The sequence below is a fragment of the Myxine glutinosa genome, chromosome 12 (assembly GCF_964187855.1).
Source record: "Myxine glutinosa chromosome 12, kmMyxGlut1.1, whole genome shotgun sequence".
Taxonomy (NCBI): Eukaryota; Metazoa; Chordata; class Myxini; order Myxiniformes; family Myxinidae; genus Myxine; species Myxine glutinosa.
The window spans coordinates 87573200-87586041 of record NC_136272.1 but is presented as its reverse complement, the minus strand read 5'-3'; the positions used below and the strand labels follow the sequence as shown (position 1 = coordinate 87586041).

Genomic DNA, 12842 nt, shown 5'->3' with positions numbered 1-12842 from the left:
ATTTTCACCATCGGAAATTGTCACCATTTCTATGCACCATCGGTGGATCGATGCACCTCCTCCTGCAGAATTTTTTTTCATGGTAATTATGACGTCATCCGCCACGTGGTATGGGCGCCATCTTGGAAAAACCGAAAAACTTTGCACCTCTATCTTCAAAAGCACTGCATATGAAAAATTGAGACATGGCTCATTGTAAAGAACTCTTCATGGGGAATAACATGTTAATAATGATGTCATAGGTACCTCCATTATGACGTCATAATTTGATAAGTACAAAACTTAATCCGATCAAAATGAAATTTTATGACGTCATTGAGGGATAAAGCCTGGTGTTGGCTTGGCGGTTAGGGTGCCGGCTTGGGATCCTAGGATCCTGGGTTAGAATCACGGTCGATCGCTGAATTAACGCCAGGGGGGTTGACTCAGCCTGTCATCCTTCCGAGGTCGGCAAATTGAGTACCAGCTTGCTGGGATGAAGGATCACGGTGTGTACCCCGGTTTAGAATAGGTACACCGTTTCCCTGCGCATCGTAAGAGGCGACCAAGGGTTGGCGTCAGGAAGGGCATCCGGCCATAAAAACATTGCCTCAAACAGGGAACCATGATTGTCATGGGGCCCGCAAGGCTAACCCCCGCTCTAACGGGGAAAATGGCCTCAAAACGGTCATTCATTCATTGAGGGATAAATTAGTGGAGAAAAAAAAATGACGTCATTGGTCGCATGGTTCGGCCGCCATATTTGTTTTAACACAAAAGCTTTAAAACCCACCAAAAACACGTCCTGGCGAGGGTCTGCAATCTCTGATTGCTCTTTCTTAATTCTATTTTATTTCAGAAGCAATGTTGTGAAGCTCTGTTTGTGCCTTTGTTTTCAGTTCAAGACGTGGGAGGTTATATCCAAAATTGGAGAAGGAAGTGCTGGATTCGTTTACAAAGCAAAGAATGTCAACTCTGCACAAGTGGTACAAGCTGTGTGATATACTTGCTATGTCTTCATTTCACTTTCTGGGAGATGGAACAGTTCGTGGGAGGGGAGATAGAACACAGAATTTAACACAGAACTGAACACAGTGGACAATGCAGACAGCAAGCAGTGTAGAGGGACACGACAGGGAGACACATGGAAGAAGGACAGAGCAAAGGGATTGGGAAATTCTGCATCTGTATGTATCGTATCTTCTTTATTTCTGATGAGACGAACGATGCTTTTTCTTTTGACTTGTAGTGATGCCCCACATCACTCCTGCAGAAAATTACATAATAGATGTGATTGCAATGAACAAATAATGTGTAATCTGTGACAGATGATGGTTGTGTGCCAGAAATCTCACCAAAAATAATGGGGAAAACCACTTGATGCAAAGTTGAGGGGGCTTCTTCATTCCTACCATTGATTTTGCTTTTCTTTTTTTCCCCCCAATTATCACTTTGATGCCCATAACTGCCCCGTGCCCCCCCCCCCTCACCCCCTTCTACTCCCTCACGCTTGTACCTCAATGTTTTGTCCTTCTTCCAATTCTTAACACTCAAATAGATTTACTTGTGGTGTGTTGATGTAATCGTTTACCTATTCCCCTTTTTATCGTCCATCTGTGTGAAATTGTTCCTTTCTATAATTTATCTCCGACGTTGACTTCAGTATAAACAGATATAATAATTATGCATCACCACACACCAATATCATATATTTTACTCATTTTCCCATGTTGTAACTGAGATGTTGTAATACGATCTCTTGTCGCATTTTTCAGGTTGCTTTGAAGTTGGCAAAATCTTTGGGAGATGGGCGAATGGTAAGTTTGTGTTTATACTGTATTGAGATAGTGGTGTTTTTAACTGTTGAATGAACACAGTTTAACTTTCCTCTGAACTGTCCTGGTAGAATCTTTGTCTGTGATGCATCTTTGTCTCTTGGCTCCTGAGGCCGTGCGTCTCTGTGAGAGTTACAATCTTGTGGTTATTGTGATGGGGTGACTTAATAGGTAATATTAATATCATAACAATAATTCCAGATTATTGAAGGAATTTGTATAATTTTCCGTTTCTGTTTTCTCCTTTTTTTTCTTTTTTTTTTGCAGATGGTGCATGAAGCAAACATAATGGAGCAGCTTCATCACGAAAACATTGGTAAGTATGGATGGATTTCATTCAAACTTATTGAAGTTTGATTGCAATATAATATATTTATATAATAATAATATGAATGCTTTGAATGAAATGCACCTCTTAATATCAATTTCATTGACTTCAAGAATGAATGTGATCATGTTTATATAGCAAGCCTGTGGAAAATACTGAGATCTTATGGAATTACACAGAAGATGATCACTCTAATAGGCAAATTCTACAACCACTTTGAATACATTGTCATCCTGAGCACCTACTTATCACAGTAGTTCCCGGTAGAGTCTCTAGTTCACCAAGGTTGTATCATATCACCTATCCACTTTCTGATTACAATCGACTGGATCATGAGGAACACCACATCAGATAGACCCAGAGGCATTCAGTGGACCCTTTCCACCCAACCTGAAGATCTGGACATTGCTGACGATTTAGCTGTTTTGTCATCAAGGGACACACACTTGCATGGACAATCTGACAGGCTAGCTATCCAGAAGAAGGACAGATCTTAATGTCCATACTACCAAGACCAAGGTGATGAACATTAACACCGTACCTCCTGCATCGATTACTGTAAATGGAGAAGCCCGGGAGACTGTAGATGCGTTTACATACCGAGGCAGTCGAATCAGCAAAGACAATGGAGCCAAGAAAGTCATCAAGTAAGAATCCGCAAAGCTTGTAATGCAATCGCTCAACTCTATTCTATCTGGAAGTCGAAGCAGTGCAGCCTGAAGACAAAGATAAGACTTTATAACAGCAATGTCAAGTCTGTTCTTCTGTATAGCTCTGAGTACTGGTGGTTAATTAAGTTAGATATGGGGAAGGTGGAATCTTTCCACAAAGGTTACCTAGGAAAATCTGCCACATCTTCTGGCAAAATAAGATATCCAACAAAGACTTGCATGAAAAAACCGGTTGCCACAGCATTGCCCTTGAAATTCAGTGTCGCTTCCTCCCATGGCTTAGCTACATAATAATAATACATTTATTTTATATAGCGCTTTTCAAGAAGCCCAAAGGCGCTTTGACAGAGTACAAAAAACAAGTGCAAAAAGACAAAAATCAATAAGTAAATTATCAAAGCAAAAGGAAGGAGAAGGAGAAGAGATAGTCGGGGGTTAAATGCTGTGGGTTAAATGTTGAATGCAGTGTTGAACAGGTGGGTCTTGAGTGATGTTTTCAATGTGGTGAGTGAGGAGGAGTCTGATGGTGTGAGGTAGTGAGTTCCAGAGGGTGGGAGCAGCGATGGAGAAGGCCCTGTCCCCCCAGGATCTGAATTTGGTCCGGATGGGGAGGGAGGGGGGGGGGGGGGTCAGGAGGTTGGTACCAGCAGAGCGGAGATTGCGGGTGGGAGTGTGTCTGGAGAGGAGGTCAGTCAGGTAGGATGGGGCCAGGTTATGGAGGGCTTTGTAGGTCAAGAGGAGGATTTTGTACTGGATTCTCTGGGGGATGGGGAGCCGGTGAAGCTTATAAAGGACGGGGGTGATGTGGTCACGGGTCCGGGAATGGGTGAGTAGACGGGCAGCGGAGTTCTGAATGTATTGGAGTTTATTAGTGATTATTGAGGGTGAACCATAGAGGAGGCTGTTGCAGTAGTCCAGCCAGGAGGTGATGAAGGCGTGGATGAGGGTTTCTGCAGCCGTGGAGGAGAGGGATGGACGGAGACGGGCGATGTTTTTCAGGTGAAAGAAGGCTGTCTTTGTGATCTGTTTAGTGTATTTGTCGAAGGAGAGGGTTTGGTCAAAGATGATGCCAAGATTCCGGATGTGAGGGGAGGTGGATACTGGGAAACCGTCGATGTTGAGGGCAAAGTTATGGGTGGATTTGGTGAGCGTGTTTGGGCCAATGATGATTATTTCAGATTTATCATAGTTAAGTTTGAGGAAGTTGATTTGAAGCCAGGATTTTATTTCAGTGATGCAGTTTGTCAGGATAGAGTGGGTGGCGGTGGAGATGGACTTGGTGGAGATGAAAAGCTGAATGTCATCGGCGAAGCAGTGGAATTGGAGACCATGACGGCGGATTAAGTGACCAAGGGGGGACAGGTACAGGATGAAGAGGAGGGGGCCAAGAACTGAACCTTGGGGGACACCTTGGGGGAGGGGAGCAGTGGGGGATTTGCAGTTATTGATGGAGATGAACTGGTGTCTGTCAGAGAGGTATGATTTGATCCAAGAGAGGGCAGTGCCGGTAATGTCAAAGGTGGTTTCAAGTCGGGTGAGGAGGATGGTGTGATTGATGTTGTCAAAGGCGGCGCTGAGGTCGAGGAGGATGAGAATGTTGAGGTTGCCGGCGTCAGAGGAGAGGAGAAGGTCGTTTGTGATTTTGAGGAGAGCAGTTTCAGTACTGTGGTTGGAGTGGAATCCGGATTGGAATGTTTCATTCAGGTTATTGGCAGAGAGGTGATGTTTGAGTTGAGTGGCAACAGCGCGTTCCAAAACTTTTGACAGAAAGGGTAGGTTGGAGATGGGTTTGAAGTTATTTAGGGTGTCAGGGTTGAGTCCAGGTTTTTTCAGAATGGGGGTAACAGCAGCAATTTTGAGGGATGGTGGGACGATGCCTGGACAGGGAGGAGTTTATTGTTGCAGTGATAAGTGGAGAGAGAGCAGGAAGGGAGGCCTTGACAAAGCTGGAGGGGATGGGGTCAAGAGTGCAGGTGGCAGTTTTCATTCCTATGAGGAGTTCAGAGAGGTCAGTAGGGGAGACTGGGGAGAACTGAGACAGGGGTTGGCAGGATAAGGGGGGGCAGGTGGTTTGAGGGGGAGCAGGTGCGGTGGTGGTTAAGCTGCTGTAGATGTTGTCAATTTTGCTTTGGAAGAATGAAAGGAAGGAGATGCAGTTGTCTACTGTGAATGACTGTGTGGTGGTGTTCAGGGGGCTGAGGAGTTTGTTTATTGTAGAGAAGAGTACTTTTGGGTTTCCAGAGCCAGAGTGGATCATTTGAGAGTAGTCGGCGGAGCGGGTGTGGGAGAGGGCATCTTTGTAGTGCTGCAGGTGGTGCTTGTAGGCTTGGGAGTGAAATGAGACCTGTTTTATTGCGGAGTCTTTCAAGTTGGCGAGCACGAGTTTTCATCAGGCGGAGTTCAGGGGTAAACCAGGGAGCAGAATGGGTGAAAGAAACTGTTTTGGTTTTTATAGGCGCAAGCTGGTCAAGGCAGGAGGAGAGAGTGTGGTTGTTGTCGCCAGTGAGGTCAGAAGGGGTGTGGAGGTCAACGAAGGGAGAAGTGGTCATTTTTTCAGAGAGGGTGGATGAGAATGAGGTAGGTGAAAGAGCGTTTAGCTTACGGAAGTTGATAATGCGATAATGCCTTGGTGCTGGGGAGGGGATGTTAATGGTCATAGTGATGGCTAAGTGGTCAGAGAGGGTGAGGTCGGAGCCAGAGAGATGGTGCAAAATTACTCCAGTAGAGCAGACAAGGTCCAGAATGTGACCATGGTTATGGGTAGGAAAGTTGACATGTTGAGCGAGGTTAAAGCAGGTGAGTAAATGAGTGAAGTCAGTGGTTATTGTGGAGTCAGTGGAGTCCATGTGGATATTGAAATCACCGAGGAGGAGGATTGAGGGGGAGAGGGAACAGAGCTGGGTCAGAAAGTAGGAGAAGTCAGACAGGAATGATGGGTGTGGTTTGGGAGGGCGGTAGACGACAGCCATGACTGACTGTGTGTGACCAGAGAGTTTAAAAGCCAGGTGTTCAAATGATGGAGCAGATGAGATGGAGATGAGGCTGGTCTTGATGTCCTGTCGGTATATTACGGCAATTCCACCACCTCGGCCCTCCGAGCGTGGTTTACTGATGTATGAATATCCATTGGGTGTAGTGAGGTTGAGTGAGAAGTAGTCCAGAGGTTGTTGCCAGGTTTCAGTGAGACAGAGAAAGTCCAGTTTATTATCCAGAATGTAGTCCTTCAGGATGAGGCTTTTGTTGTTGAGGGACTGGTTATTGAACAGAGTGAGCTTCATGTTGGTTTGTACGGTGGGGATGAACTCAGGTGATTTAGCCAGGGTTTGCAGACAGGAGGTGCGATCGTGTGCGTTGCTGTGACCAGGTGCGCTGGGATGATGAGTGGGAGTGCGCTGAGCCGACCAGAGTACGGGAATGAAGTGACCTGTTTGTAAGTAAACAAACTTACGACCAGAGCCTCTATGAATATATCTGGGTCGTCGCAGGAGTCCGTGGTATTTGATTGCAGAGATGCATGATGGGGTGGAGTAAGTGTTGAGCAGAAGTAGCCTTGCAGCGGAGTACCTTAGAGCCATGTTAGGCAGGAGCGAATGGGACAAGGACGAGGACAAGGCCTAGGTCGAGGAGGACGAGCAGGCCTTGCCAGTGGAAGCGGCTTGCCAGAAGCGGCGAGCAAGACAGTAAAGGCCGGAGCGGCAGACGAGGCGCAGGACAGTCCGGGAGCGGGCCTGAGGCAACAGTGGAAGAGCTGGGTAGGCGAAGCCAGGAGCAGAGCCGGGACCGAGCAGGGAGCAGACCCAACGGCCAAAAAGCCGCCACGACCACCAGAAAAGCAGACTATGTACAATGACCCAGTCGGAGAAGCGGCGAACAAGTAACGCCAGCGTTCTCTCCAGACCGGACCGGAAGTGCTTGGAATGTCCCCTGAGCGAATCCCCAATGTTGCTTTGGGATGGACAATGCCAGGAAGGAGGGAACCAGGCAGGCCAAAACATCTTGACGTTGGACTATGGTCACTGATCTGGAGGAGTTGGGTCCATCATGGTGTGAGGCGCAGAATGTAGCTCAGGATCGAGATAAATGACGAAAGCTTGTAACAGCCTTATGTCCCATTGGGACGAAGAGGATAAGAAATTAAGTAAGTAATGATAATATAATGTAATATATTGGAGTGTAATATAAGTTTGAGTGGATGGTTAGATGGAGGTGCTGTGTAATTGACATGTCTATCAGGTAAAGTGGTTGTCGCTTAATATATTATTATATAAAGTAATGTTTGATTCAAGTTATTCATATGTGGTAATACTTTAAATGAAAGTAATAATTAAATAAGATTGAATAAGGATTCTCCATTGCTGTGTTGACTCACTGTTTGGACACAACTTTGACGTTGTGGGTCCATTGATGTTGAGTAATCTGCTGATGTGGAGCTGCGGCCACGTGTAATGTATTGTTGCGGTTTTAGAACCCTCACTTTTGGAAATAAATAATCACTTGTAAATATCACATTAAAGGTTAAAGGTAGCACCCTTAGTTAGGCCATAGCAACACGTAGGTCACCATAGAAACTCAGTTATTTCATTATTATGTGTTTTAGTTAAGGCCGTGTTTCCAATAGTTGAATCTGCGTTGCATCAATTAAATAAGAGTAGGTCCCATTCCAATTCCGGCCATTTTGCAACCTCCCTCTCCAAGCGACGCCATTACGTGCCTTGCCAGAAGCGTTCGCTGCCTTAGCGCTTGCTCAAACGATGCCATTAACCACGCGGTCAGGCTCGAGGAAGAAGGGGGCGGAACGCCAAGAACAAGGTGTGGCTTGTCAACTAGCCGTCAAAGGCGTGGCCGGTAAGCCCCCACCAGCCAACCAGAGCTGATGTAATATGACCGACGGTGGCGGAGCGCGGAGTGATCTTGAAGCGCGATATATAAGCGCGAGCGCAAAGCCCTTTCACGAACTGCGTAGGGGACCGTGGTGATCGAAGGAACTTCTTCTTTTGGTGGACTTGATGAGAGAGTGCTGAGTGCATTGCGAAAGCCTATACGGAGCGCACATTGGCGAAAAAGGACTCACTCGTTGGCATTATAAGAGAACCTTGGAGAGGGTGCGTTTGACAGAGCCATTCATTTATTACGTACGAAGCATCCCAGTCCCCCGGCGAAATGTAAGGCCCGCTCGCGTTCCACCATACGCTGAGCTGCCTGCCGGGTTTTCGTCCGCGGAACCGGAACCTGAACTGGAGTGGACCGGAGCCGGGACCCCATCACCGGATCATCTACCTGGACCTTCCACCCTACCAACTATTCCCGTGTGAGTGTGTCTGTTTGTCTGGGAGTATAGAATAAGACTGTAATAAGACTGTCCTGTGTCCTGCTCCTTCCTCTTCCTTTCTTGTACATTCTTTTGTTTCCTCTTTTCTTGTATATGTGTTAATAAACCCATCTTTGTTCCTCCTACCTTCTGGTTTCCTCTCTAATCCGATCGCATTCGTCTTTTCTCCATTGAGTACCTGTGGCACGATTAGGGACCGCTAGAATCGGGTTTCGTCTCTTGGTTAATAGCTCGGATCGCGGATTGCTAACCGCTGGGCATTATCCATCATATCCGTGGTTCGAGCGGGAGTTATTTCCCTGCTTTACGGTCGGGTTAGTAAGTAGGTATTTGGGACTGCATTGACCAATGACCCAAGCTAATATCAACCGGAAGGAGCGTTATAACTTCTAAGGACTCGGGACGGCCAGCTTAAAAGACAAGGGGATTAACCCCCCCCCCTTGATAAGGGGAGCGCCGACCCCCGAGATCCGTAACAGTATAATATGTCAAAGGTGTGTCCACAGAGAATTAACGCAGGGGGGTCGACACTTATTGTCCCAAGATATTCTAGTTTTGTATTTTTTATTAATTTTTTCAAATTTGTAGAATTTGTTTTTCACCTGGAAGTTGTGGGTTGCGATGTGTAAATAAAGGTGGAAAAAGTCTGTTTTAATGCAATTTAATTCCAGGCTATAGGATAACAAGAGGTGAAAAGTTTGAAGGGGGATGTAGGCTATCTACAGGTACTGTATGTGTGCATGTGCGTATGCATTGTTTATGTCCAGCTTCCTTCTTGGGTCTACATTGCTGTAAATGGTCTTTATTTTTATTATCACAGTGTGAAAAAAAAACAAGTTACAAATTGTGATTCTGTCGCATGAATTTCTCACTTACCTCAACTGTTGACTTTTCTTCAACTCGATCAAAGCCACAGTTCAAGTTTGCAAACACCTCTTAGCTCTGTCTCTTCATACGCGATCACACAATGCCGGTGCCACCAAAGCAGCTTCCTTAGCAAGGGCATTGGATTCCTCATTGGATGACTTGCCATTGCTTTCCCAGCAGTAGTTAGGACAGGAATTTGTAACTTGGCTAGGGTGCTGGTGATAGCTCGCCGACTCTACGCAAAGGACACCCTGGGTCTTTAATGCCCACCAACTAATTCAGGATGCTAGTTTGACTTCCCTCAATGGGATGGCACAATTATTGAATCACCCTGTCCGTTAAACACCGGGATGACAATTTAGAGCTGGGTCGAGTTTCCAACTCAGGCAAGATAGCCTTGAGGCGAGTCTGCATGCTTCTAGAGCTCAAGGCCATCCTGTCAGCCCCTTTTTGGATTGCTTGTTCTTAAATAGACATATCGCTTACCTGCGTCAGAGTGGCGACCTATCCAGGATGGTTCCTGCCACCACCTTGAGTGTTGTAGTCGAGTCTACCTGGTCCGAGTCAGAATCCGAGTCCGAATCCAAGTTGTCCAATCTCTCCAATTGTGAGTACTGAGCATTCCGAGTCCAAGTCCTGTTCTTTTTTCTTGTGCTTTGGACCTGCCTATAGCTACAAAGGGCTCGGATGCCAAATTTGGTGACGAGAAGGTATCTGTTAATATTTTGCGATTTCGCAACCTCCAAACCGTGCAGGCAAATTTGTTGTACTGTGCACTTGGTGGCACAAATGTACCAGCTACTGTATTTCATTTATTTTGCATCTTGCAAGTGCGTGCGACCACTCGTTCTTCTCTGCAACGTCCCCTCCACTCTGTGGTGACATAAAAATTTGATTTCAATGTCGGAAATTTTTTTGAGGCCGAAAATGGGTGGTTCTTCTTCTTTATCATGACATCTGAACAAAATTGACTTGCAATACTTGCAATAAAATGACCATCATCACAATTCCTGTCTCGGAGAGACTTGAACAACTAGTTTTAGAGAATAAATATACATATTGATATTGAAATGCAGTTCTATTTCATTCAAAGACCTCTAAAATTTACAACAAATACCAAGAAAGACATTATTTGTCTTGGAGGTTTGACAGGATGGTGCATTGGATTAATAGGATGCACACTTGAGTTCTTGAGTCTGGGTGCAGATCCCACTATGAGACTGGTACTTCACCTATAGCAGGGTAAGGGATGCAAGAGGACGACACTTGATGGAAGATACGGTGAGAGAAGGGGGAAGAGGACACAGATGCTGAACTAGCTGAAAAAGGATGGTTTTTAGCGAGGATGGGAAGAGTTGTTGTTTTGTATGCAGCATGTGGCTGCTGGTTGCATCACTTTCTAGAATTGTGGCTGTGCCGCTGATGCAGTTGCCCCGATTACCAGTAGGCCGGTTCTCATTTTGCGACGTCTGAAGGATAACAGGCTGAGTCGACCCACTTTGTGGTATTTCAGCAGCGTAATATGGGCTCAAATTCAACGCCAGAAGATCTTCAGCCAGCAACATTAACGGTGAAGCCAAAACCAGATTTCCTGAAGCCAAACAAGCGAAGAGAAGATGAGAAGCTGCTGCTGGAAACCGGATCCTCTTATCAGCTCTTTGCGTTTCACTTTCATTTGCTTTTGTGTGATCAAGAATGAGATTCCAACACACTGTAAATCAAATATACTGAGGTGTGTGTTCGCCAAATGACGTGTTCTCGGAAGAACTCTGATCAGTTGTTTGCCTAAACTTAAGTCTACTCGATACGAATTGTGATTTGTACAAACACTACCCAGATAAATGTTTACCTCCAAGATCATGAATGGTGATGGTGAAAGGATTATGTTGAGGCTCACCTGTTGACTACTTGTCATCACAAAAAATGTGCATGTTGATCATGTTGTTAAAAGGTGTTTGACTTTGGGTAAGATTCTTTTGCTTATCTTATTAACATGTGCTCCACTATCTTGTTTCCCTTCAGTGAGGTTTGTCTACATGGAGTCAACAAGCTTTGAGCGTATCACCGTCATTACGGAGTATGTGAAAGGAGGTGAGGTTTCTGACGTCATTTTGCTGAAAATCCACTGTTTGTGTCTTATCAAGTCCACTTTTACCTGAGTAGCAAAATGAGTTAGTAATTAGTCAACATGAATTTTGATGTCCTGATTGTTGGACCATCTCTTTCAGTTCTGACAAATCTCAGTTTCACTCTGTCACTCTGGCACAATTGTAAAAAAACAACCAACTGATCGTTTTTCCTGGTCAAACACAGGAAGTGTTTCGGTTTCTTGACTTTTCGGCTTCACCATCAGCCATGACGTGGATCACATATCAAAGCTGTCTTCCAAACTGAGCTGCAGATTTCATCATTCCAAATAATTCCTTAAACTCATAGTCGACACAGTGTCTGTGTTGTCCAATGGAGACGTCTTGAGAGCTTTATAGTCCACAGGATCCAGGAGACCTGTTTGTGATTGGGTTACCTCTCATTCAGGTAATGAGGTGGCAGCATCACAAACTGATTTGGTTTCTGTTAAATAAGAAGCTCTCAAAATTATCATATCACGTGATGAGGCCGAAACACATTGCCAGTTCCTCACATGGCAGATGGGGTGGCTCTTTGCCTTTTGACAGGTCGCACAAATGAGGAGTATCTTGGAAGAGACTGATAAGTCTCCCTTTCCTTCACTACACAAGTTTTTCCAGTAATCCCCTCCTGGTTAAACTTAAAGTGCACACTTTCCACACACCTCCACTTTTAATTCCTCTTTTCTCACATTTCTGCAACTGCCCTCTGGAAACTATTTATTCACACTCTCCCCCCCGAAGACTCGATGCATGTGGTGCACCACCATCTCATGTCACCCTACATCCTTTCCTCGATATTTTTTTCCCATGAACCCTCTTTTTATTCTGCCCTTCACTTCCATTGTCCTGTGTTTACTCCTCCCCCCCTCTATCTCTCTCTCCATATCTTCCTCCACTTTTCGTGTTCTTTCTTTCCCCTAATTGTGTCCATCTGTGGCCCTCTGTCACCTTGCTCTTTCTTCCCTGACCTTTGATTTTGCATGCAAATTTTTATCTTTCTCATTTTGTGTTTATTTTAACAATGAAACATTCAAATCTTCAAAAACAAAATAACCTTTCCTCTATTGGTTTCTTCAAAATGAAAAATCTTATTGCGTTGCTATTTATTAGCTCTTTCACGAGCCTCGATTCAGTATGCAAAAAAAAGTATACTTTTTAAAAATATATTTTATTTTATTTTATATATGTAATATATATTTTATATATATATGTTTATATATATATATTTATATTCAGTATACAATTTTTAGCTCTTTCACGAGCCTCGATTCAGTATACAAAAAAAAAGAAGATAAAATTATATGTTGCCGTTTGATGTGTGCAGGTTCACTCGCTTCCCAAATTCATAATCTGAGGAAACTTACAGAAAGAGAGTTGTGGTTTCCCATGAAGCAGGTGAGCTGAAGTTTGTTTCAGCCTCAGTGTGATGTTTATGATGTGGTTTGAAATAGGACAGAAAGAATTGCACTCAAAATTGTAAAATCTTAACAACCATAATCTGTGTCCATGTTTGAATATTTCATCTCTTCCTCTCTCCAGATGGCTGATGCTTTTGATTACTTGCACACCCAGGAAATTGTGCACAGGGATATAAAGGTAACCAACTACACCAGTGCAAACCGTGGTGATACGTTCTGCGTCACACTGCAATGAAAATCATTTTTTAGTGGAGCAATGGAAGGAATGGGAATGGGAGTGGGACGT

The 12842-nt window shown here is 44.7% G+C and overlaps 1 protein-coding gene across 1 annotated transcript in view; it reads left to right on the top strand.

Moving 5' to 3' along the window:
- LOC137437583 (uncharacterized) overlaps positions 1-12842 on the top strand; it is a 230052-nt gene that overhangs the window by 91515 nt on the left and 125695 nt on the right. Inside the window, exons 11-16 of the mRNA XM_078766282.1 lie at positions 879-965; positions 1755-1796; positions 2082-2130; positions 11032-11100; positions 12463-12533; positions 12678-12734. Of these exons, the coding sequence (XP_078622408.1) occupies positions 879-965; positions 1755-1796; positions 2082-2130; positions 11032-11100; positions 12463-12533; positions 12678-12734 (375 nt within the window). The remainder of the gene's footprint in view (positions 1-878; positions 966-1754; positions 1797-2081; positions 2131-11031; positions 11101-12462; positions 12534-12677; positions 12735-12842) is intronic.